At 33.6% G+C, this 27,132-nt stretch overlaps 1 protein-coding gene across 50 annotated transcripts in view; it reads right to left on the bottom strand.

Moving 5' to 3' along the window:
• RIMS1 (regulating synaptic membrane exocytosis 1) overlaps positions 1-27,132 on the bottom strand; it is a 492,346-nt gene that overhangs the window by 117,249 nt on the left and 347,965 nt on the right. For 15 of the 50 annotated variants that reach the window (XM_021937444.2, XM_009205504.4, XM_021937427.2 and 12 more), the window contains 3 exons: positions 25,903-25,965; positions 20,327-20,416; positions 2,716-2,787 (listed from right to left, as the gene is read on the bottom strand). The exons of 9 other annotated variants lie outside the window; for them this stretch is intronic. In XM_021937444.2, the coding sequence (XP_021793136.2) occupies positions 2,716-2,787; positions 20,327-20,416; positions 25,903-25,965 (225 nt within the window). Of the gene's footprint in view, positions 1-2,715; positions 2,788-11,935; positions 12,020-20,326; positions 20,417-25,902; positions 25,969-27,132 lie in introns of those variants that run through there. 26 more of the 50 variants (XM_031667173.1, XM_031667175.1, XM_009205490.4 and 23 more) reach the window with 5 other exon arrangements.

Raw genomic sequence — 27,132 nt, 5'->3', positions numbered from 1 at the left:
ATGATCATTAAACAGCAAATTTTGCCAGAAACCAATGCAAAACTGTGTAGTATGACTCCTTTTGGGAAGTATCAACTCTCAAAGGCCAGGAGTCAGTGTCCAAAGCATTTATGCTGTGTCTTCGGTTCACGTGTAGCTAGATGTAAATTCAAGGTATCTTCTTGATAGCTCTTATTCATAGCTAACATAAATTAGAAAACCCAGGACAGTTCTTCTTTTGTAACTTGCTATTCAACAATTCACACAGAAACTAGGCATGTAGCTTACACTCTAATAAAAATCAATGAAAAGCTTTAATTATAACCAAGCACATCTAAAAGGTTACAGCTTTCTGCTTTAAACTATAAGCAAAAGAAAGGCAAGGGTATTAGGAATATAATTTGTAAGTGCCATACATTTGAAAATGAAAGTCTATCAAATCCTTGCTATTCTGATTGGAGGATTAGTGTTTATTCACAGATTACTTTCAGAGTTGCAAAGGCAGATGCCTCAATATCACTAATCTGGAGTTAAGCACCTCCAGTTGACTCTGACATCATCGCATTTTCTAAAATAGTACACTATTGCCAAAAAACTTGTTCACTGATATATCCTTAATATATAACTACACACAGTAGTCACTCAACTAGCAATTTTTTTTTCTTTTTTTTTGAGACGGAGTTTTGCTCTTGTTGCCCAGGCTGGAATGCAATGACGCAATCTCAGCTCACCGCAACCTCCGCCTCCCAGGTTCAAGCGATTCTCCTGCCTCAGCCTCCTGAGTAGCTGGGATTACAGGCATGCACCACGATGTCTAGCTACTTTTGTATTTTTAGTAGAGATGGGGTTTCTCCAGGTTGGTCTCAAACTCCCAACCTCAGGTGATTTGTCTGCCTTGGCCTCCCAAAGTGCTGGGATTACAGGTGTGAGCTACCACGCCCAGCTTCAACTAGTATTTTTAAAAAATGAATGAAAGAATACTGAATAGAATTAAAAGAACACAACTTCAAGGAAAAGGTTTAGTCGTATCAAAATAATTGAAATTCTGTAAAGGGGGCTGAAAATGATGGTTGAAGACTGAAAATTTATCTAAGAAATCATAGTTATTTACAATGATGGTAAAGAAATTGCAGTTAATTGAGCTGGGATTAAAGAATGTGAAAATACAAACACTGGTTCATCAAAGGCTATCTATCTATCAATCGATCAATTTCCTTCCTCAAAGTCCAACTCCTTTTACTACTCAACACTTTTTGTGAGTCCCCTGTATCCTTACTCCATTGTGAATCAAGTTCCCTAAATAGTCACATCTCCACGGACCACTGTCCAGAAGTAAATTTCATCTCCCTTTTACCTACCATATCTGTTGATATGTCTCACACCTACTCATTTTTCAGATCTCAACTCAGTGTTAATATCCTCTGGAAAGCTTTTCTTTTTTGCTACTTGTTATTTTATTACTTGAACTTAGCACATAGTTGGTACATATCTGTTAAATGAATGAATCACTGAATTGTACAAATTCTATCTCTACTAGGCCTATTGGGATAGCCTGGCTGATGCCTTGCATCTACCCCTAGGTCCTTTGGTCCACCTTCCAAAAATCAAAGTGATTTATAATTCTGGAACTCAAAACAGATCCTCTGCCTCCCATGTTTAAAGTACACCTGTGGCTCACAGATCAATAAAGAAGTTGAAATTCTTTAGCATGGTATTAACATGGCATAGTGATGTCACTCATTTAACCTCTCAGAATTTCTCTGATTTTATTTTCAGGCCTCTTCTCTATCCACTGAATCCTGTTCTCCATCCCAAAACTGGTACCATTTCCCCAAACTCAAGAAAATATTTCCAATCTCAGTGTTTTCTCACGTTGTCCCCTCTTAGAATACTCCACTCTTCACACATACTTTTATGTATCTGGATTTAGCTCAAGGGACATCTGTTTATGAAGCATTTCCTAATTATATCCTTACCCCACACCTTTCCTTATGTTCATACTGTACCTGTGCATACCTCTATAATGAAAGCTGTGATACTTGAATACATTCATTTATTTACATCTGTGTCCCTTTACATGCTCTCAATCATTGTTGGATAAATGAATGGGTGAATGAATATATGTTAGTTGCAATTCTTAGATCTTTTTACACTATGTTAACAACAAAAAGTGTCAATATGTTGTACCTAAAAATACTTAAAACCTTTGTGGAATTGGACAAATTGCAAACAAAAGGTTAGCAATCCCTTATAATTTTTACACTAACTCAATGTATATCCTTGGTTATAATATACCAGTAGAATATTAGAATATACATTTGTAGAAAAGTGATTTTTTTAAAAGATGGCATTATTTAGATAAATAAGACAGTCAATAATTTGCATATTCCAGGCACTACATTCATTGGTAACATTTAAAATGATATCAGAAACAAAATATTAATGTTCTAATATGTATATAGGAATGAGTATGGATTTAATCCTTATTAGTAATCAGAATGATCACTAAGAAAAATACATAATTATTTTTTGAACCCTAAGATTTAAGAAATGCCTTGAAATTATCCTTCTCTTCTTCAATGAGATCATTTCCATTTAGGGGTAGGTTTAGTTACATGAATGCCTTTAAACATCACAATTTGTGTTTAAGAACTGATCATGTAAAATGAGAGTGACAGCACCCCTAAATATACTCATAAAATGGAAGATGTCAGCACACCACAACACCAAGCCTACCTTTCTGCATCAGAGGCAGTGCCTTTCCTAGTCTGTTTTTGGATGCTAGATCTTTCAGACTTTCTGGAGTGCCTGTGGAATGAAATGTTAAACACAAAATATATGATGAATAAAGCTACATTAACATCATACAATGATAAACGCAATAGACATGAAAAATGGCAACTATATTACCTAAATGATTTTGTCAGTCAGTACTTTTCAAAAATAAATAAACGAATGAATGATGAATGAATAAATAAAATGAAAACCAGAATTGGTGCCAAGTGGAAGACACAAGTTGCCCAACAGAAGATGTGAGAAGCTGACATTTCATTAGTCTAGACAAATATGTCTACAATATGAACCCCTACTGAGCAACTCAGCCTCTGCCGATGACCAAACAAATACAATGGTGAAACGTAATAATGATAAATGTGATGATGGTAATAGTTTAGGTGCTGAAAGGCTTCAAAGGGGTGAAATGCCCTCCACTTTCACAAGTTGAAACTTGGTGCTACAAAGATTTTTTCGTTCTGTTCCCCACAAATTGTGAAGAAAAGAGAAGAAAAATGCTATAGTTAAAGATGTTTTACATAAATGAAAGTATTTATATAAACTATTAAAATCATTAAAAAATTTTTCATAAAGATGCTTGTATAAATTATATAGTATTTTAAAAAGCACATAGCATTTTAATCACATTACAAACCACAGTCCCCAGTTTATTCTACTGTTTAAAAGTACATGTGTACACTGAACATTTGAAATGCATTTTTCCCACAGAAATAATTTTTCTATAAAAAGTTTGCTTCTCCACGGCAGCTTACGTATGTCTAATTAGCCTAAAATGTCTGACGTACCATATATTTGAAATAAGCAATGTAAAATATTGTGGTCAAGAAGCTCACACTTATTACAAAAAAAGAGTGAAACCCTAAGAATGTGTATTTAATGTTATTATCTACAAATTAAGCTTATTTTTCTTTACTGATAATCCCTTTCCCCCAACAATGTTGAGACAAGTATCTGTCTTTACTTATTAATGTGTGACATCCTAATTAAGTATCTAGTATATACCAAGTTCTGCTGGGCACTAGGAACACATATCAAGGTACAAGCCTGTCACTGCTCATCTCTCCCAATCTCTTCCACTTTCCCCAGAAATTGTGTTCACACTCTCTTGCCCCTTCAATTCAGCGTTTCCGCTGTGTGTTTTCAGACTCGTGTTAATCTGACATCCCACTTCTAAGATAAAAAAGGAAGAAATAGAGGAAGGAGACATCATATTCCCTTACTAGTTGGAAAAGAGGGTACTCAATATATTGAGGGATAACTATGGCAGGCACTGGGGGGGGGGTATGAACGTATTAAACTCCATGAAAATCCTTTAAGAATGTGTCATTTCCATTTTGTAGATGAAGAAACAGGCTTAGGGAAAGGCTACTCAGTTAGAAAGTGGCAAAGCTAGGATTAAAATCTAAGTCTATCTGGCTCCTAAGCTGTTTCTGTTATATACTATACAGCAAAGAGAGTGGAAGACATAGATTCTAACACACGCCTTATGGGTGTATCTTTGTTCTGGAATGAAGAAATGAAACCATGAAATCAGGTGCCAGGAAATCACTAACAGATGACTCTCTCTCTCTGACATTAAGGTTCTTATTTACCTGATTGCTTCTATGGTCAGGAGAGGGGATCATGGGTGGTAGGCGGGCAGAGACTTCATGATTGATTTCATGGCTGAAACCAATGGGAGATGTTGTTGGGAATGGAATCTTGTTCCTGAAGCACAGGGAAGAAGGCATAAGCATAGTGGGAGGATGAGAAGTAAGGGGAGAAGAGAGGATTGGTAATTAGATCTGCAGGCTCAGGAGGTATTGGAGCTCGAAATAAAAATATAGTTATGGGAAATTTACGCTTGGTCCCCACAGTGCTTGGGCAACTGACTGGAAGATCAAATGCTCCTTTTCTCATCTTCAACACAAGTAGAGCAGATGAGAGTGGACAGATTCAGGAAGACCCACAAAACTCACTGTCGTTAAGATTTCCAATCATTCATTCATTCATCCAACAAATACTTGTGCATGTGTATGTACTAGGCACTGTTCTAGGTGGTTGGAATATGTCTGTGGAAAAAAAACACAATTATCTCTACCTTCAAGAAATGTACATTTTGTTGATACAAGACAAAAAATAAACAACAAAAAGTAGCTCAAATAAGTACATTATATAGTATGGGAAAAGGTGATACATGCCAACAACAAAAGTAAACCAGGGTAAGAAGGTGGGAGTTTAGGGGCAGGGGCAGATTGCAATTTTAAGTAGGGTGGTTGGAAAGGACTTATTGAAATGGTGACATTTTGGCAAAGACGTAAAGTGAAGGAGATAGCCATGTATATTGTTAGAGAAAAAGTATCTCAGGAAAAGGGAAGAAATAATAAGAAATAATAAGGAGGCAGAGGTCAAGAGAGGTGATTCAGATGAAAAATTTTATAGGAGAAGACAGAGATATCGTGTAGAATCTGGTGGGCCCTTGAATAAGACTTCTGCACAATCAAAGGGTTATAGGCATCTTTTTGAAATAGCCTGCTTTTCTTCTGATCCCTGGCAACTTCTATTAATTTCTGGACCCAATTGATATTTCATTTCCTCTGTGAAACTTTCAAACTCCTCCTCCTCTTTTCATCTCCTAAAATGTAATGGATTCATATATTAGATTATCACAGTAATCAATGATTGTTAAAACAGTGATGATGATATTACTAATATATAACATTTACTGAGAGCTTTCTCTGTGCTAGCATGTCCACTTTATCTGCATTATCTTATACCTTCTTTCCAATTCAGAAGTAGGTACTACTCTTTTATTCTTTTTAGGAATAAGCAAATTGAGAGTTAGAGATTACTTTGTTCTAGCTTACATGGTCATTCAACATCTAGCCAGGAGGTGAACTGAGTGTCCATAATCTGAACAGCAGTAATCATGTTGTATCTCTGGCATAAGTGGCTAAAATAATTAAATCTAGAGTCAGACTGGGTGTAATCTCAGCTCTGTTTCTGGCTAGTCAGGCGATTTTGGTGAAGTTACTTAATGTCTCCATGCTTTAGTTTTCTTTTACCTAAAGAGTGGCCATAATACCACTACCACTGCACAGATTTTGCTAATTTTAAATATTTCAGTAGTTAGTGTTGTAGTATTTGTAGTTTTTGTAGTATTACATAGAATTAGAATTGACTGTTTTTTGCATTACTTGGAATTAGCAAGTGGTGCTATTAAAATATTGCTTTAAATATTTGTTTTTTGAAGGCAAAGACTTTTCTTACTCATTTATAAAAATATAAAACTCAGAGCCAGTGCTCTATAACTGGATAACAAATATTCATGCAAAGGCTCATAATCTAACTTTTTAATTTTTGTTTTCATTTTTAACCCTCTTATTGAGGATGCCCCTTTTTTCTCTTCAAATATCAATGAAATTTACTTTCATTAAAGATTCTCCTAAAGATAACTACAAAGGATATGTCTTTACAATTCTTCTAACCCCTTAAAAGAATATGCAAATTGAGTTAAAATGATATGCACTTAATTGCAATAATTTCCTGTAAAGCAGAAGAGAATAAAATAGAAAATTCTAACGTTATTTTCTATTTTCAATCCTAAATTATAGCCAAAATATTGTATATTTTAACACAGCCATTTCTTAGAATAAATTGGATTGAGATATGTAAAATAGGAAAAGTTAGAACAATCCATAGGAATTTTATAGACATTAAAATCCTATAGACATTAAAATTCCACTATTCCATGTATAACTAGTTAAGTTTAGAGACGAGGAAAGTTAGTCCACAAAAGTTTAAGTGTCTTATCCAAGCTATGACAGACCTTAATAAGTTGATGAGGATAACACCATCACACCCCTAAGTGCTTAAGTTATCTGCTGACTCTGCCACATGTTCACTTTGAATGATTAGATGTTTACCTGAGAGATCCCTGGGCACGAGTGAACAACACAAGACTGTTTCAGTGTTTTCATTATGTTTATAGTCATTAGACTTTTTTTTAAGTCTAAACATGCTTTTTTGTTCTGGTATAAGTTTTTTATCTTTACAGTATTATTCATAAAGAATATTTACTTGGTTTACACATGCAAGAATCAGAAATCTTGAGTTTTTCTCTCTTTATTCACAACTGAATTGTTACGTAATTTTTGGCCTTATGCTTTCTAGTTCACAGTGTACTAAAGAAATTCTTTTAAAGCTATAAAGGTACATTCAAATGTGAGGTATAGAGCAATTATTTTATTATTAAATCAAAGCAAGAGTAAAAATCAGAACATGGGATGTTTCTACTTAAACCTGAATTCTTTTGAAGTTCCATTTTCAGTGATTATTTCCTCTCTATTAATTTAGTGTGAAGATTTATAAAATGAACTGATGAAAAACAGAGATAATTGTTAAAAATTTATGTGTTTTCTTTTCCTTTTCAATATCTAATTTCAGTTAGGGTAACTCCCTAAAGACATAGGTAAATAAAGCTTTTCTGAAGGCATTAAAATTTTATTAAATGACAAAATTAATACTAAAATGTTATTAAAGGACAAAATTAACATTACGTAGTAGACTTTTCTTTTGCTTTGGAAATACTGTAGCAAAAGCCTACTACATAATGTTTTCATTTAATTAGAGCTAACACTTGTATCATAAGAATATATCTGTCTATATTTTGGCTACTTAGATGGCTTATACTGTCTTAATGTGCAATGCAAATTTCTATCACCCTATTTACTCATTAAGTTTGGGAAGGAAAAATTAAATTGGAATAGAATCAACCTAAACAAGAGATGTTCCTATGCAGTGAAGATGGATGCATGCAATTAAGATACATTTATCTTCCTGTATATTATTGATATTTATGTATATGACTGTAGCTATTAAATAGACTCACCATATTTTAGTTCATGGATACACTTTGTTCATTCATTCAAAGAGTATTTTTGAAAAGCACAGATAATAAAGGATGTTATAGATCAAAAAGAAATAAGGTAACGTACTGAATTTATTTATAAGTGGTTCTACACCAACTCTGAAAATATGTGGCAACTGCCATGAATTCTGGAAGTGAAAAAGTTTGTGACTTGTTTGTCCCAGAATATTTTCAAAGGAGGAATAAGATTAATTCATTTTAAATCAAAATAAACCACTTGACACTTTTGGTTGAGGATTCTTATAGACAAGTAGCTGCTACCAACTGATAGGCATAGGAAACCACACAAATTTGGTTATCTGCAAAAGAAATTAGAGCCACTTTAGCAGAACAACTCAGAAATTAAATATAGTGGGATGCTTTACTTAACTGAAAAATTTAAAGTTCTGGAAATAAGATTATTTTACCAAATATTTTTGGTATTTGAGTTAAGCACTACTAAATTGTACCCTTAAAAATCATATATACATATATATGTGTGTATATACATATATGTGTGTATATATATGGCTGACTACTTAGATGGCTTATACTGTCTTAATGTGCTATACACACACACACACATATATATACACACATACGTATATATACCATTCTCAATCAAAATGTTGAAGATAGTAACTCCAGTAATTTGTTAAAGCCAGTGACATGTTAAAATATACCTCAAAATGGACCCAATGAAAATATTGCATTTTCTTGAATAAAACATTTACCAAAATAGTTTAGAGTTTTATTCAATAATAACTTACACTGGCCTTTCATTCTTAAAGATGACCGATTAAACTGTAAGCACTAAACTCAGAACTCTGATGCTTCAGGGCCATATTAAAATATATTTTTTCTAAATGGCTATTGACAAATTTTGGTTAATTTCAAGCTACAACTCAATCTAAGTTTAATTAAAACTCATACAATTACATATATATTCATTAGTATTTTCATGTATTAAAATAATGTTATTTATAAGGAGATGCTTTGTTATTGGAATGATTTTTTTTTTTTTTTTTTGAGACTGAGTCTGGCTCTGTCGCCCAGGCTGGAGTGCGGTGGCCGGATCTCAGCTCACTGCAAGCTCCGCCTCCCGGGTTCACGCCATTCTCCTGCCTCAGCCTCCCGAGTAGCTGGGACCACAGGCGCCCGCCACTTCGCCCGGCTAGTTTTTTTTGTATTTTTTAGTAGAGACGGGTTTTCACCGTGTTAGCCAGGATGGTCTCGATCTCCTGACCTCGTGATCCGCCCGTCTCGGCCTCCCAAAGTGCTGGGATTACAGGCTTGAGCCACCGCGCCCGGCCTGGAATGATTTTTTTTTAAGGGTCAACAGTTTTAGAAATAAAACTACAAGAAAATTTTCACTATAATTTTAAAATCAGAAATATGCCCTGGGATTCCAAATTTATGTACTTTTTCTTCATCAATGTTTTAAATTTCCTCAATTTCTAGAAAATATTCTTAGATAAACCTATCTTCATGTTAATTCCAAATAAATCTATGGTATCACTTGAGATAAAACTGAGAATGCTTACTACTAAAATTAAATTATGGAGAAATAGTTCACTAAACATTATGTGTTTGTGTACAAATATATGCTGTGGGAAACAAGAGGGCAACTAAATACTTTTCAGTTTATTTGAATGTACTAGAGAACTCTCTTAAGGAATAATTTACGTTCTGCATTACAATGTTATTTTCAAAATAATCAACTACGGCCCTGATAGAAGATATCCAAAACTGAATTGTATAAATTATTATTAACTTTAGAATATTTTCCTGGCTACCAGTGTCCAATGATAAAAGTGACCTAATGCCTAAATTCTTATGAACATTCACTATATCCAAATCTCATGCCATATTTACTTCATTTAGAAATTGGCAGAAACTTCTGAATGAGTAAAATCAGAGCTGATGAGAAATGAAATGCCAGTGTTCATTATGATTTGTCAAGTGGTTGACCTGGTAACCTATGAATGTAACATTAGTTGACATAATTTATCTCTCATTTTATAAGTACATATTCATCTTATATTTTAATACAATTGTAATAATTTTCTATTCTCTACAGAAATAAATAATAGTATCAAGAGATATAAAATGTATTTATTTTGGTTGAACATAGGACTTATCTATAAATATGTCATCATAAAAAAGCAAAATATGTACTCAAAATTATGTATTTAGTAAGAATTTATTTTAATAATCTTATCTAAAAGGATCATTTCTGTTCCCAAAATCTATTCTTATAGTTATATATACAATCTAGACAATCAAATGGAATAATTCATATACCAGTAAATTCAGCTAATAACATCTCATGTATGTAAGAACTGAAAGTATTATTTGAATTTCCATTTTGCTTAATCAATGCCCAGATAAACTTACATTTATATTCATTACAAAGATCATCATGTTTAATTTTCCTATACTCAGTCAATACAGAAGATGAAATCTACTATTTTATTTGTTTTGGAATGCACACAAAGGTTTTCTAGAATTATCTTTTCTTTTTTTATTTTCTTGGGGATGAGAGGCAGACAGGGTCTCACTCTGTTGCCCAGGCTGGAATGCAGTGGTATGACCATGGCTCACTACAACCTTGACCTCCTAGGCTCACAGATTGTGTGCCCACCTCACCCTCCTGAGTAGCTGGGACTACAGGCATGTGCCACCACACCCAGCTAATTCTGAAACTGTTTGCAGAGGTGCTGTCTTACTATGGTGCCCAGGCTGGTCTCAAACTCCTGGGCTCAAGTAATCCTCCCCACTTGGCCTTGGCATCTCAAAGTGCTGGGATTACAGGTGTGAGCTACCATGCCTGGCACAGAATTATCTTTTCTAAAAGAAAATTCTAAGTTCCATGATGGCCAGGACTTTGTCTGTCTTAATCACTGTTGTGACCTAGTCATTAGAATAGGGTGCATAGTAGGGGTACAGTAAGTATTTATTGAATAAATGAGTAGCAATATAGATATAAATTTTTATTTAATTTACACAATTATTATATATTCTTTTTTGAGAAGACTCTACATTTGTAACACTTTTTAGATTGGTTACTAGTTTTTCTAGTCCTAGAATTTCTATCCTAGAAATCAGACAGTAGCAGAAAGAATTACATTTAATTTCCAAATACGTAAGTATAAATCACATTGAGGCAAGTATCTTAGAGATTAAAAGATGCTAAAACTTTCCTGAAACCTTCATAAAATATCAGTTTGTAGTATTTTCCAATATCCGTAAAACAACCTTAATTTTTTTCTTGGTGACAATGTTTCCTTTTTCTTTCAAGCTAAAATCCTGAGGATATCTTGATTGTTTACAAACACAGAAAATAAATTGTATCGCGCTTAACTAGGACTTAAATTACTCTGCTATACATACAGATACTAAAAAAAATCTGTATGTTTACATGACTAGTTGTGCTGCTTCTGAGATACCACATCTACTTATCTGCTGAATAAATATTACCAATGTGTTGGCTGAATTTCTGCTTGAACCAGAAGAGAAGCATCTCAAACACCCAAAAACCTTTGTGACCAGTCAGGAAAACACATTTAAAGATAAAGCCTATAAACACCATAAAATAGGAAAACTGGGTCAACTTCAAACTGAGAAGAACAAAGTAATGGAAAATATATGTTGTGGCACTTCTGACATACCAGCATAAAGTGGATTCAAAGCACTGATGCTATTTTTAAAAACCTACCTTGTGTACTGACGCCTTAGCCCCGGACAATATTGTGTTTAACAATACAATATTTATAAAATACATAAAAACCAGGTATTTTACTTTATAAAACAGACATTTCTTAATATAATCAAAGCCTAAACCTCATTGTTAATGAGTGTACACAGCAGCAAAACAAGACAACTGAGATAAAATCATCAACCAATATAACAAACAATAGGCTCTGTGACAGATTTTAGTATAATCTAAAGCACCTGAGAATTTTTATTTATTTACTTGTCAACAAAAACAGTATTTAAATTTGTTTCCAGAAATTCAAAACACAATGCTCTTCAAAACAGAACATTCTTTCAATGGATCCTGACTTCACTGTGTTTAAACTCTGCCATTTGTATGCTATCCTCATTTCAGTAAATATTCTGAGGTGCTTTACTAGAGTTGGCTACATCCAACATATCTGGCTCTGGCTTCTGGAATAAAGCACATCACATTCAACATTTCTCTTGGTTATCCTTCAGTTGGTGGCCTATAAGCTTCTAGAAGCCACTTGTCTGTGAGGAGGAGTTGACTAGTACCTGTCATTCTCCGGAGACGCATGCTGGATTTGAATCCTGGGACTAGGAGGTCGTCTCCTATCTAGGGAGGGGGACCATCTACCCCTGTTTGCCCAGTGAACAAGACAGGAAAAAACAGGACATTTAGTAACTCCTAAAATAAAAGAATACATGGAACAACAGGACTGGAAAAGCACCCCATAAAGGCAAAGTGTAGATTCTTTGCTCCATAATTTAATTTTCACTTTTATAAGCCTTGGAAAGATAAGTTACAATACTTTAAGAACATTAAAACCTATAATCTTACAAGTGAATAAAGAAACAATTTATTTAGGAGATGTTTGGAATCCGCCTAGTAAGTGTAGTTTTGTTCTTCCAAAATGTGCTTCTATGTGCATATTTAATCTATAAATATATATATATTAATGTAACTTTAAGTTTTTAAAGATGCATCTTCAGGAATCTGGCTTATGTTTGAATAAATAGGTTTAATAAGGTACCAATGATTTTGTGATACCAGGCCTTGAAATTACTGTGTAGAGTTGCAAAGGTGGGGATGTGTGAATTTAATACAAAGTAGGAACACAGTTAGGTAGAAGAAATAAAAATGTTATTTAGTGTTGAAACAGTGACATGAAGAAATAATTCATGGGAAAGCTACCAGTGAATTCTTAAATTTTCTTGTCAAAAACCACAGGGCTAATTACTGAACTTTAAAAGCTGTAAGTAAACGATACTGATAAACAAAAGCAAAGAACACAGACATATGAAATGATAAATTAGCATTAATTTTTTTTTAGTTTCACTGGTTTTTATTTGCAAAAGTATGTCAATTAAATGGATGCTTTTTAGCTCAGCATTTACAATAATACTTTTCTTGTGATTAACAGTAAACCCAAGTTAGACAACTGGTTCATTCCTTTGTTAAGTTACCTTTAGATTCTGTCTGTGTACAGCCACAGATTTCAAACATCTAGTTAAAACTGAGGAAATAAGACACTGAATGGGTCAGAATTAAATTTTTTTATTTATTATATATGAAAATTCTAACAGGATATTTTTCTATAGATATTGGCTTTCTTGTATGAAAGAAGGAATAAGTGGATAGTCTTAAAAGACTCATTTAGGTATAAGACTTTATAACTCTCCAAAGGAGTTTAGTCCTAACATTTCAAAAAGAAAGTTTTCTTTTTGAAAACTTACCAGATACAACTTGGATATTTTAGACCATCCGGCCAAACATAGCAAAGGGTTTTTGTCACTCAGGATATGCGAGGTCATCAGATACTGATTCTGAAATCCTCTGGAAGCCTCTGTTTAATCAATCTTAAATAGACAAACTTGGCATGATTCGAGTCAGGCTTTGAAGAAGCCATGAAGCAAGTGAAGATACTGAATAGCAAATTTTGAGCAGAAGATAAAAATGTGTGGAACATACTCTTAAACGTGGTAAATGTTTATAAAATAACATTTTGCATTAATTTTAAATTATTTAATTTTTTAAAATTATTTCAAGGATTGGTCAATCCAATCTGAATGTTTTAAAAAGTTTCTTTTCACCGTACTGGCTTTTGTTCTATAGATAAAATAAAGAAATATTTGTAAAACAATTGGAAAACAATTACAATGACAGCATTTTCTACATTAAAGTATATACTCCGTTGTGTTAAAACTTTTGGTGTTATTTGAAAACACAAATATAGACTTAGTATTTTTCCGTGAAGCAATAATATTAACTTGACAGAATTATGAATAACCTTGCTTCCTAGGGTAAAATTCCAGTCCTTGTGCTTATTTAAACATAAAAGTAAAGAAAAAGCAAGTAAAAATGGCTTAATTATGAAACATGCAGTGAAAGCTGTGAGGGAGAAAGATGTACATTTAGAAACAAGCAATTGTGAATGCAAGCGATTAAAAGGTAATTTTAAACAAATATTTGGCTTAATACATGTATATTTGTACACTTAAAGTCCTTCTGAATATGCTGATATGTAGTACCAACAGAATAAATCTGTTTGCTTTTTCCCACATACAGTGGATACAACAAGAGCAGGATCAATTTACATCCAAGTTTTCGTCCTAAGAACAGATGTCACTTGAGTTTTAATAACACATCTTTCTAAGTTTTAACTATACTAGCATATTTTATATGCTTTCTATAATAGGTGCTGTTTCTATTTTTTTCCTATTACAAGGAATGACCAAGCTTAGAATCTTTATCTCTCTTCCCAACTCTGGTTAATGAGAAATATACATAGCTTCAACTTTCATTTCTATTTTCATTTTACAAGCTAATATGGCAGGCTATGTTGGAGATTTTAATCATAAAGTTGAACTAAACCAGTCCTTTCTTGATTTGTATTTCCAAACCAGCCTACCTAAAAGTTCACTGCTTAGTTACTTTAGGAAATCATTAGTACTTTAGTATCAGGTATTCTAAATTCACTAATTGAGGAACATCTATTTCTTGGGAGCCCACTCCTTTCACTGTGATCAGAAGAAAAGAAGAAAGATCACTCTGAAGGCTATAGGACTGAATAAACAGGCTGTGAACTCCCTGCAGAAGGAAATAGTGAGGCTTTTTTTTTTTTTTGACAATTGCATCCATTATGCATAGCACAGAATAAATATTTGTGAATATTTAAGTAAATAATGATATAAGGCTATTGGCTTGGGGGATAAGGAATAATGAGAACCTTAACCAAGAAATAAAGAGTGCTATTGATATAAAGGGATTGAGAATTGATAGGCCTCAGAAAGCAATTAAATGATACTTATGTTGGAGCTCTTCCCTCTCCCCCAGGCATTGATAAACTTTAAAACAAATGTATATGTGTGTTTAAATGTGCTATTAACACCTACACTTGCATACAGACACATCTTTTAATGGTGCATATGTCTTGGCAGAACATGGCTAAGAAGCTTAATTATCTAAAAAAGGCATTATATAAAAATGTAAATCATTAATTCCATAAATAGCACAAATTAAAAATATGAGGTATTTTAACATTAGAAACCAAATGAGATAACTGATTATACACATATATTTTTATTGTGTTTTCATTAATCATTTTAGTCCTTAAAATTTTCTATTTTAAACTAAATTTCACTTATAAATATGTACATACACACACACACACACACACACACACACACACACACACACACATATATACATATATATATATATATTTTTTTTTTTTCCTTGAGATGGAATCTTGCTCTGTCACCCAGGCTGGAGTGCAGTGGCATGATCTCAGCTCACTTCAACCTCTGCTCCCTAGGTTCAAGCGATTCTCCTGCTTCACCCTTCCTAGTAGCTGCGATTACAGGCACATATTGCCATGCCCGGCTCCTTTCTGTATTTTTAGTAGAGAACGGGGTTTCACCATGTTGGTCAGGCTGGTCTCAAACTCCTGACCTAGTGATTCGCCCGCCTCAGCCTCCCAAAGTGCTGGGATTACAGGAGTGAGCCACCGCGCCCATCCAATACTTATACTTTGAAACAAGATCTATGATATATATTTCAATTCAATATATAACTATTGATTTTTAGGTAGGAACCTCCTTTCCCTTAAGTCTCATGTTTCCATTATGAGGGAAATTCATTCAAGTAAGCCTTTCCTCATCGCACCCCAAGGAGGAAAGAGTGGCTTATATGATGGGTGACCATGGTAAAGAATCGGGCACAGGAAACTTAGCCCTTTCTGGATTCCTTTTTCCAAATTATGATGCCTGCAAACAGCACAACAGACAGACTTGTAAAGCAGTGATGAAATCTGAGGCCTGACCCTGTAGCAGAAGTTTGTGTGGCTCAGTGAATCTGGCTGATTCTGGGATTAGTTATTAGCCATCTTGCAGACTCAAAGCCACAGCTTTCAATTCTGTTCAAAGTACTTATAGTGAAAATGAAATCTCCTATCTTTCTAGTACCTGGGTCTAACTCACAGCTCAATCCAAATTTGAAGTGAAAAGTAGAAGGTGTTTTTTAAGCCCCTAAACTCCCCAAATGAAACATTTACCAAGTAAGAAGTATATCATGTTGCCACTAAAGATGGAAAAGAGAAATAGGATATTATCCCTGCCCTCAATTAGAAATATTAAAAACCAAACCAAATGAGGTAACTGATTATACACATATGTATTTTTATTGTCTGTTCTCATTATTCACTTCAGTCCTTGATTTTTTCCCCAATATTGTTTTAAACTAAATTTAACTTATTTTAATTAATAGATAGTTATACTCTGAAACAAGACCTATGATATCTATTTCAATTCAATGCACAGCTGTTGATTTTTAGCTAAGAATTTCCTTTTCCTTAAGCCTAGTGTGTGTGTTTCTTCCACTATATGGTGATATCATGGAAGAACAGCACAATATAGTGGAAGACACAAACATACTACAGTACTAAGTAAAATACAATGTATTTTAATATAAGTATATAAAATTAGGTGGGCCCAGAAAAGGTAGTAAATAATTCTGACTGGCAAAAGAAAGGGAAGTATGCGTGCATGCTGATGGGAGGACTGAGAACAGGGGAGGAGGTTAAGAAGGGTTTTACAAAGATATGGTATTTAACTTATATTTTTGAACAATGAGCAGAATATTTAGGCAGACAACAAAGAAGAATATTTTAATTTTAATAGAAAGAAAATGAGATATAAGTTAACAAAGACTATTAGAACTTAAGAAAATTAATGGGAGCAGGAGTGTCACTGGAATTGGAGAAGGGCTATCTATCAATATATTCAAGGTGAGGGACCTGTTCCAAAGGAAGTGATTGAATTTATTGTGACTGAATTTGTGACGGAGCAGGAAGAGAAGTAGTTCCAGATTATGTGGCTGGTTATATGTCAAAACCATAAAATGAGAGGAATATTTAGAAAGAGGAAGCATTTTGCTGTAAAGGGACTGAAGCGGGGATAACGAAGTTGATTTAGACATCACCATTTAGAAATTTAGGCCTGGTCAATCACAGTGGAGGGTTGTCTTCATATGTATTGGAGTGGGAACCTTTTATAGAAATAAAATTTAAGGAACAGGACAGTATGGTAGGGCAAAAGAGGAAAACTGGAGGTGGAGCTAGGGAAATACCTATCTTTATGGGACAGGGGAGAAAGACAAGCCTTCAAAGGAGACATCATAACAGAGGTTTTAAGAAAATCTGTAGAGGTACTTAATGGAGGAGAGATTCAAGTGACAGCATGGGCAATGTAAAATGTTGCAAGATGCTGCTGAACAACTAGGGAGCCAATGTAAACCACAGAAGAATTTCAGCACAGCTACAGAGCACTAGGAATGAGTAGACGTCAGATTGCAGGAATTACTGGAAGGTAAAAAATGCAGGCAGTAAGTATAAACTACCTTTTCATAAGCCTTCATCAAGGATATGATTGCTCTGAAAGGTCAAGGAAGAAGATAAACCATCCAAGAAAAGTAAGTTTTCTCTAGTGGCTCTAAAAATCATTGCTTCTGAACATGTAAGTAATAATTTGTTTGAAAACCTAGAAAAACAAAGGTTAATAGCAGGCCTGTAACTCACTCCTTGCCAATCCAGGGAAGCAAGGGAAATGGGAAGATATAAATGATAAATTATTTCTTATCGCAAATAAACCTCAAATATATTGATTTAAGAAGCAAAACTGAATTGGAATAATTCACTGAATTATGGTAACCCATAAGTATGTTTTCCATTTGTGTAATCAACAGAACATGAAATGGAGGTGCTCCTAAACTAAAACGGTTTCCTTTCCAAACTGCTTTTTACATGCATTATTCAAAAGTCATCTGTTAAAATAGGCCAAACCATGTAACAAGAGAGAAAAGACAGGTGTATCTGATGGTTTTCAACTCCTTCAGAAAAAGAATGCTGCTCTTTTATCTTCTGAATCATTAGAAAAGTATTATATTGAGTACTGAGTGTGCTTTGACAATTTCACCCTTTATCTTAACAGAAAACTTGTATTAAAGGTGAGGAGTTAAGTTGATATAAAGGCATGTAAATGTTAATCAAAATGGGTTAGAATAATCAAATTGCTTGACCATACATAGTTCACAAATTTGTAGAAATAATGTTCATCTCTTAAGAATATAAAATTAAGTTTTTAAAACATTTGCTCTAACATTTTATCTACTATGTATATATTAGACATTAATACAATAATCCCTGTGGTAAATTAGAGAAATTAAGTATCCTCAAAACCCTCTAAGACTCCCTTCTCCTACTCTCCGCATACTGTCTGGGGGCTTCAGATGCATTCTCCAAAGATAACAAAGTCACCACTCTTGATATTGTTATCTTCTGCTTCAAAGCTGCTTTATAGGCATGTTCACAAAGGGTACATGTAGTCTGTATCCTCCAAACCAATAAGCATCTACAGCTTCTGTAATTATTTGATGAAACCTTATCTAAGTTTTATTTTACATTACATAAAATAATTGTTGTTTATTTTACATTACATAAAATTGCTGTTCCTCTTGGCAACAAAGTGATCCCAATAAACTTAGGATAATTGATAATACCAAGACTTGTTATCATTGAGTTTTTAAATGAAAAATTCCTTTTTATTCAATATGTAGAGTGAATATATGTTTTCAATGATATTTTTTCTTCTTCTAATCAAGGTAAATACACTCACTTGGACTTTACAACAACCTGTGCAACAACTGACCCTAGATTATTTGTCTACTGGTTGAGCTGTTTTAAATTTACCAACACAGAGATTTATAAACTCTGTGGCTTCAGTGTCACAAGGGAACACATGCTAGATAGGTTCACCATAACAATAGACCTGCACTGTCCAGTACAGAAGCCACAAGCCACATGAAACCATTGAGCACGGTAATGTGGTTAGTCCAAAGTGGGATGTGCTGCAAGTACAAACTATCTTTAGTATCTATGACTTATTATGCTGAAAAAAGGGAGTGCAAAATATCTAACAGTTTGTATAATAATGACATGTGAAAATTATTTTTCGAATATGCTGGGTTAAAAAATTACAATTAATTTAATCTTTTTAGTATTGCGACTAGGAAATATTAAAGTATCAGCTTGTGTTATGTTTCTATCAGATGGCACTGATATGGATAATATTGAAAATGTCAGGCTGCTATGGTCAGAAGATTCTACTGACTTGAGAATTTCTATCCTTGTTTTACTACTAACCAGAAACATGTAAGAAAATAATAACTAAACATATTTTAAAATTTTCTTGTTACTCTTGAAATTATTTGGGGGAGGGGTTATATTTGACTAAAGAGAATGATAAAACGATTCCAATTATGATTTTAGAAGACTCTATAGTCATTTCAACTAAAATTTATATTACAAAAGGGATACAAGACAAATTAAATTTCACTTTTTTCTATTACACATTTTACAAATATAAAAGAATACACAATTTAAAAGTAAATTCTTAAGATGCTAAAACAAGGTATATACACACCTGTACTTATTGTTCAATTCCAGAAATAAATATCTTACAAATAAATGAATAGACTCAGATTAGAAAGATACCTAAAGAAAAGCTTTGAGTAGCCTACTAAGAAGGAGAAGTGGGTTACATTAGCACAACTAAATGTTTTTCTTCAGGATTTGTAAAGAGGTAGTATGCAAATGTCTTCTGAATGACCTCTAATTAAAAAGAGATAGCAATTATAAACAAGACTATCAATTATAACTAAGTCTATTAAAATAGTTCCATCACAATGGAAAAATTAGATGCTTACAGCTAAGAGACAGTGTAACACATCATCAATGAATATATTTGAATTGAAATCAGAATTCATTAAAGTTTTAAGCAAAATTGTCTGTGTACGTATATATGTATTTCTTTTTGTTAGGCATCAGGAAATCTATAAATAACATCATTTTTGTTGTCAAAGCATAATTTATCGTAAAACATTATATTGAAGAGTAGATTGATTAAAAATGAATGTAGATATACAAAGGAAGTATTCTATTTAAAAAGAATTCCTGTTATGAGTTTACATAAGATTGTTGTTAAACCTATAAATACTATTTATCAGTGGTACTAAGAGGAAAGTGATCCTCCCCTTCAGATAATTCACTGGACCCTATAACATTATCAGCATACTGAAGGCTTCCTGAATAGTCAATAAAACGACTGAACAGCAACAAAAGGGGAAAAGCAGCAGCCAGAAGCAGTTACAAATTACATCACACCATTTGCAACAACATTCATAGAAATATGTGTATGTGTACCCTTGGGTTTATCCACGTACGCATATCTCTACATAGACATGTATAATAAGGGAGGGGAAAATGTAGACAATTAGCAAAGTGAACATGAGTGAATAAACCTGTGAGGCTGTCATGAAACAAAACAAAGTGATTGAAAAAAAATCACTAGTACAAATGATAAGAAATTAAGAAAGTCTTTATTTTATACCTTTCTCGTTCTGGTGAATGCAAACTAGTATCTGGTCTCAAGCAGTTGGTACTAGCACTCCTAGCCCTGTCAAGAAAGGGCTGCAGTTCACTAGTGCCAGTGCATTGCATCCAGTGGTAGAAGAGAAAGACAGAGAAAACAAAGAAAGGAAGACCATGTTAGAGAGTAAAGCATAAAATAATGTCCCCTTTACACAAAATGTAGAATCACTGGGATTCAGTTCATAAGGGTGTGAGAGAGTTGACAGAATGACAGTGTAAAATTTTGTTTAGAAAATGAAGCTAAACAAAGATTATGCTTAAATTGCTTTGCATAATTTTTAGAAGTGTCTCAGACTGAAAAATGAGACTAAATCACACCTACTTATGAAAAAAACTGGATACAGAAAGCAATAAAACAAAATGCCTAGAATTTCATTACCAAGAACAGATGCCACACCAAAACAAAATGAAGGACATCAGAGGAGAAATAATTTTACAACTCAACTGTTTTGGTTCACAACAATAGACAAGGGAAATGGAAGATATCACTTCCATATGTTCTTACCTAACCAGTATTTCATCAGTAAATCTCAATACTCTTGAGTTAAAGCATTCATGATGAAGGGAAATGTCCTGTCTAGTCACTGATTTGGTCTTAGTATGTGCAGGCAGAACTGAGCTTCACAAATTAAAATTACACAAAAATAAAATAAATTATAATTAAAATCAACAAGTACAATATACAAATGACAAAGCAACTAGACTTCTGACATTTGAGTTAGTAGATTTCATTTAGAGAATTATTCTAGTAGTAAGTTTTATAGTTAAAACGATTTTAGATATCATTAATTTAATGTTTCTCACTGTATAATTATTTCAAAAGAATATTTTATTAGAATGTAAATATTTTCTATTTAATGTTTTATTAGAATGTGAATTTTCTATTTTTAGTAGGCAAGGGATTAGGAATTACTGTATAACTGGGTGGGACTCACTGTTGTGGCTCTTACCTGTAAATATTCCAGTGAGAACTGCTCTGTAATAAAGGCATCTTGGGAGGTAATGTTTTATAGTGCCTACCAAGATGTCTGGAACGTAGCAACACAAACACGCAGGAAACAGAAAAATATATATGAAACCAATTTTTTTAAGATATTCAGAAAGTAGGAGGCCTATAAAGCTATATAGATAAATCTTTTGTCACTTTTTTCTCAAAAGAACCACAATAACTATTTGAAGGGAAGACAATTATTAAAATATGAAATCATAGACATTTGACTTCATAAAATACTCATTATTTAATTATCTGAATTAGAAAAATACCTGCTGACCAAACTCTAGGAATTATTGATCAATAGTTAAATGTGCTACTTAATCTCTGATTTAATATTACGCCTACTTCTATGGAAGTAAACAACTCATAGCTAAAAGTAAAAATCAACTAATTTATATAATTTTGGAGTTACAATATGACTAAAAGAGTTAATGTTCTAAAACAAAACAAAGTGTTGACTAGCATTCCAGGGACACAGCTGGTTATAGTACCAGACAGCAGCAAAAAAAGAAAACAGCAAAAAGCCAAGAATTGATTGCAGAGGAGCAAGTTCTTTCTACTTATCAGCTTCTGTCTGGATCCAGACCCAATCACAGGAAATTTACCTTTGGAAGTAGGATAAGGTAGGCATTAGATGCAAACCAGAATACGGATTTTGAACCGGCAGAAAATTGGCCCAACAGCACCTGATTCCTTTAAAATCTGTGAGGGTTTCTGGACTGTCTATGCCATGAAGGACAAACTAGTTCAAGCCATATATTTTTTGATAATTTAATAACGTTCTATAAATTTAATTGACTAATTATGAAAATCTATCGTCTACTTCAGCTAGCAGTAAAGCACAACCAAGAGGGAATGGAATAAAAATTTATCAAAGACTTCCTTTTTTTTTTTTTTTTTTTTTTTTTTGAGACGGAGTCTCGCTCTGTCGCCCAGGCTGGAGTGCAGTGGCCGGATCTCAGCTCACTGCAAGCTCCGCCTCCCGGGTTTACGCCATTCTCCTGCCTCAGCCTCCCGAGTAGCTGGGACTACAGGCGCCGGCCACCGCGCCCAGCTAGTTTTTTGTATTTTTTAGTAGAGACGGGGTTTCACCGCGTTAGCCAGGATGGTCTCGATCTCCTGACCTTGTGATCCGCCCGTCTCGGCCTCCCAAAGTGCTGGGATTACAGGCTTGAGCCACCGCGCCCGGCCTCAAAGACTTCCTAAACATCAAACACCTCACTGGTTTAATCATGTTTATATTAATGATCAAATCAAAGGAAATCTCATAAATCTTCAGTTAAAAAATGAACTAAAATGCCATTTTCTTTTCTTTTCTTTTTTGAGAGAGTCTCGCTCTTGTTGTCTAGGCTAAAGTGCAATGATGTGATCTTGGCTCACTGCAACCTCTGCCTACTGGGTTCAAACAAATCTCCTCTCTCAGTCTCCCAAATAGCTGGGATTACAAGCGCCTGCCACCATGCCCACCTAATTTTTGTGTTTTTGGTTTTGTTTTCCTTTTTCTTTAGTAGAGATGGGGTTTCACCATGTTGGCCAGGCTGGTCTCAAACTCCTGACCTCAAGTGATCTGCCCGCTTCAGCTTCCTCCTTATTAAGTACAAGTTGAGGACAAATTTTACTGAAACTAAGGATTTAGCCTCCTTTCTAGACAGTGGAGTCTTCTTTTCAACTCCTAACCTCAGGCAAATATCTTTAGTAATAGGTTGCTATAAAACTTTTCTAAGTATTGCTTCAAAAGTGATTTTTTTTTTTTTCAAGAATGGGACCAACATAGAATGGGAAACAGCTAGAAAATAGCACAAAATTTATAGTCTGAATGTTCAAGTTCCTGTCTTGGCTTTGCCACTTATTGGCTGTGACCTGGATAATTCCATTAAGTCTCCAAGCCTGTTTCTACATCCACAAAATGTGAGAAATAACATCCACTTAACAGGGGTATATGATAACACGTATACAATATTTAGGACACACTAGGATACAGTAAGGCAACTACAACTTTTTCTCTATACTACCACTTCCTCGAGACACATTTTACTAAAAAAAGGTTGGGCAATTAAATAATTTGGGAGAAAAGAAATTAAACATACAGATTTCTTTAGAACATGACTTTAATATGCTGTGTGTACTAAATTTCAAGGTAGACACTCATTTGCAAAGTTTCCAAAATGTATTTGACTCACAAAAACTTTTATTGGTGAAACATCTCATAGGACAAGTTTCCCTATTTTTGGAAAAACTAGTTAAGCAGAAGATATCAAGTAGATCTGATTTTGAATCCTTGCTCTATTAGTCGTCAAATAAACTTTCTTAGCTTTTTTCCTCATCTCTAAAATCAGGATAATAATATTCATAACATATAATTACTGTCAGGAAATTGACATAAAGTACATTAAATATTTAACACTGTGCTTGTTATTAAATAAGTGTTATTTTCCTTATGTTTACTGGAGACTAGTAAATCCTCAGACTTTATTTTTAAAAGTCCTAAGTGAACATGGTATGATGTATTTTGAAAGCTTTAGATTTTAGCCATGGATAGTTATATAAATAATAAATGTCCATAGTTTATACGAAACCAAATTATATTATTGATATATCCATATAAAGCTGTGGTTATATATATTTACACATTTTGACATTCGTTTTTATTCAGATATAAATGTTTTTATAAATACATGAATATAAACATAGAAGAGATTATATATACATACACGCACATATTTTTGAACTCATATTGTCTCTATCTCCATACTTTTAGCATTACACATTACAGAATGAAAGACAGGAAGGAGAAAAGCCACTGGTGACATACGTTTTGCTCTGACACATTTGGCTAGCTCAGCTTCCGCTTCCTATCTTGTTGTAGTACCTGTCTACAGAACGTGATCTGCCTCACTGAATACTCATCTATTTTTAAGTTGTATACATACAAATATGATTATTTGCTTAAATCAGGAAATGCAAAGTCAACATACAGGGTCTATTAAATAGGACTTGCAGAGCTCAGAATTATTAGCAAAGCACCAATCTTAAGGATAAGATTGTATAAAATGATGCAGCTATTATATAATATTATATAAGTATATAATATTTTACAAGTACAAAATAAGGGAAAGAAAAAATACCTTTAGTTATTATATTTAGACTACTGGTGTGAGTATCCTAGAAATATTCATACACTGAGTGCCAGGCACATACTAGGTAGCTTAAAATGTAATGATTTTTTTTGTGTTTGTTTTGTGTGCGTGTTTTTTTTTTTCTTTTGCAGCTTTAGTCACATCAACAGGACTGTGAGAAAACTTTCAGAATTAGTAAATAAACCATTATTATTATGAAATTGTTTGTTAAGAAGAACAAGTCATAATAAACCTGGATAGTTTATGCTTTGACTTTCAGTAGGTTTTTATAATATGCATGATTTTACATTTTTTTCTCAGCAAATAGAACTAATAATTTCCTCGATTTTTTCCTGTGGCACTTCAAGCAAACATGGCAGCAGTTATCAGTAGTATAATTTTAGACTGTAAAAAGTTCAAACAAATTTTATTAGCCCAATTTTGTTTGCATTATTGGGCAGAACTACATATTACACACAGACATCATAAATCATGCATTTGTCTTTGCATCGCAAGTACTGCGGTTATACCTCTTTCCTTCTCTTTCCTCTTACTTTTCATTGGCTAAAATATTTGAGTTTGGTTATTATGTGTTAAGTTTGTTTCACTGACTTACTACTTCCTTAACTTCTATATTCATTTCAAATATACATTAAGTATTTATAGAATATGCTCCATGAGTAATCTGTAAGAAGTTTTACTTTGGATATGAAATTAAAGATGTAATGAGATTAACATAAAGCATCAGGCTCTAAGCTCCAATTTAGAAGCAAAAAGTATATATTTTGTCGCTTCTAAAGAGGTATTCATATTGTTATATGCCTTTGTGGGAAAGTTTGTACTACAGCATTTCTGACAACCAGTGGGCTAGGATAGTTAAGATCAGGTTGAACATCTTCATTTTTCATCAGGAAAGAAGCTGAAGCTCAGCCATTAAAAATGAACTGTTAAAGATTTTATCAAAAGCAAACAGAATATAAACAACAATAAATTCTAAAAGGAAATAAAAAAAGACTAAAACAGAGCAAACTCACAATTATGAAACAATGATACTGCCATACACAGATTAGACCTCTTGTGACTAGACAGGAATATGTGTGGGAAGTTGGGGGCACTCACAGTGAGCATTTAGAATTTTAATTGCAGAAACTGGTTCCTCAGTTTTAGGAATTAAAACAGTCCCAGAGAGGCCCACTGGTCTCTGGATTTTTGAATGTGGAGATGGCAAAGTAGTCTGCCTGAATCAGAACTGAAATATATTTGGAACGTCTTCCATAACCTCAATATAAAACAAAACAAATTTGGAATACTTGGGAAATTTATTTGACCTGCTTGTAATAATACCACTAAGGGAGAGACGGAAGAATAATAGAATGGAAAGAGAGTCATCACACACAATCACCATTACCAAATCCCTGTATTTACCTGGTAGTATGTAGGCATTCTGCACTTCGTCCTCGTTTTGCTCTGGGCAGCATAAGAAGCTCACTGCACAGACAGGATGGGTGGTGAGTGAAACAGATAAATTATGAGACATGGGTTATGCCAATGGTATGCCAATGAAAACATGAAAAGGGAAGAAACCAGATTGTCTGCACTAGCATATTTGCTTGAGAGGTTAAACAAAAATAAACATGAAAGCATTTAAAAATTTTAAACAATAAAGTACAAATATTATGATTGAAGTCCTAGCTGTTGCTGATTTGCTATTGTATTTCAAAATGATTTTATAGAATATTAAAACAAAACAAAATTAAATATTCCTCAAATAAGATATAGGAATCTGTCTCCAATTATAGACAACTGAGCATTTTTTTAATACTATAAATTTGGCCTGATACCAATGGGAACTCCGAACATTTTTATATCTCTGTAACAAATTAAAGCATGGTAGTTTTCTTGGCTTTTATAGCCACTGAAAATGCAATACCATATTATGTTTCTTATTAACCAACTAACAATATAATTGATTAGAATTTTTATTTTAAAATTAATACTTTATATCCAAATTAATTTCACAATATTGACTGCCCTGGTCAAGTAGCCCTGTGTTTTCCCTCCTCACCTAAACTCATGGTGTCCCAAATGAATGTTGATAAAACAGCCCTCATTCAACTCAAGCTGAGATGTCTGGAATCCTATTCCTCAGAGCAGCTCTTCATCCTGGTACCTATTGTGACTCCATTCTTGAAGGTCACAACCCTACTTTCTACAGTAGGATGGCAATTAGGTAGGTTAAGAAGTTCTACTTGGGTTCTGTGTCCTTGACTCCATGGCGAAAAAATCATTTAGCACCACTATCATGACCCTACTCCTACTGAAAGTTTCTCCATTTTAAAAAGCCAGAAGAGAATATTCAACAAGGTGGGTATTACAAAACCTTAAATCAGATCCTGAGCTTATAATCAGGCTAAATGTACAGGTATATGGTTACTTCAAGAAGAAAGTCTGTGGGCATGCAAAGTAACAGATTCATAATGTAGACTTATAGTAACTGTTTCCATGAAACATTAGTTCACAAATGCAGAATTAAATCTAAGTACATGTCCCCATAAGAATTCATCTCAATAGTTCGTATTCTAGACATTTTCTAGAAAGAGATTTTATGAAAAGAGATATATAACAGAAACATTATTATTGAAGTCCTCATAGAAA

This window comes from Papio anubis, chromosome 6 (genome assembly GCF_008728515.1).
Source record: "Papio anubis isolate 15944 chromosome 6, Panubis1.0, whole genome shotgun sequence".
NCBI classification, from domain to species: domain Eukaryota; kingdom Metazoa; phylum Chordata; class Mammalia; order Primates; family Cercopithecidae; genus Papio; species Papio anubis.
This window is presented reverse-complemented; position numbering and strand designations above follow the sequence as displayed.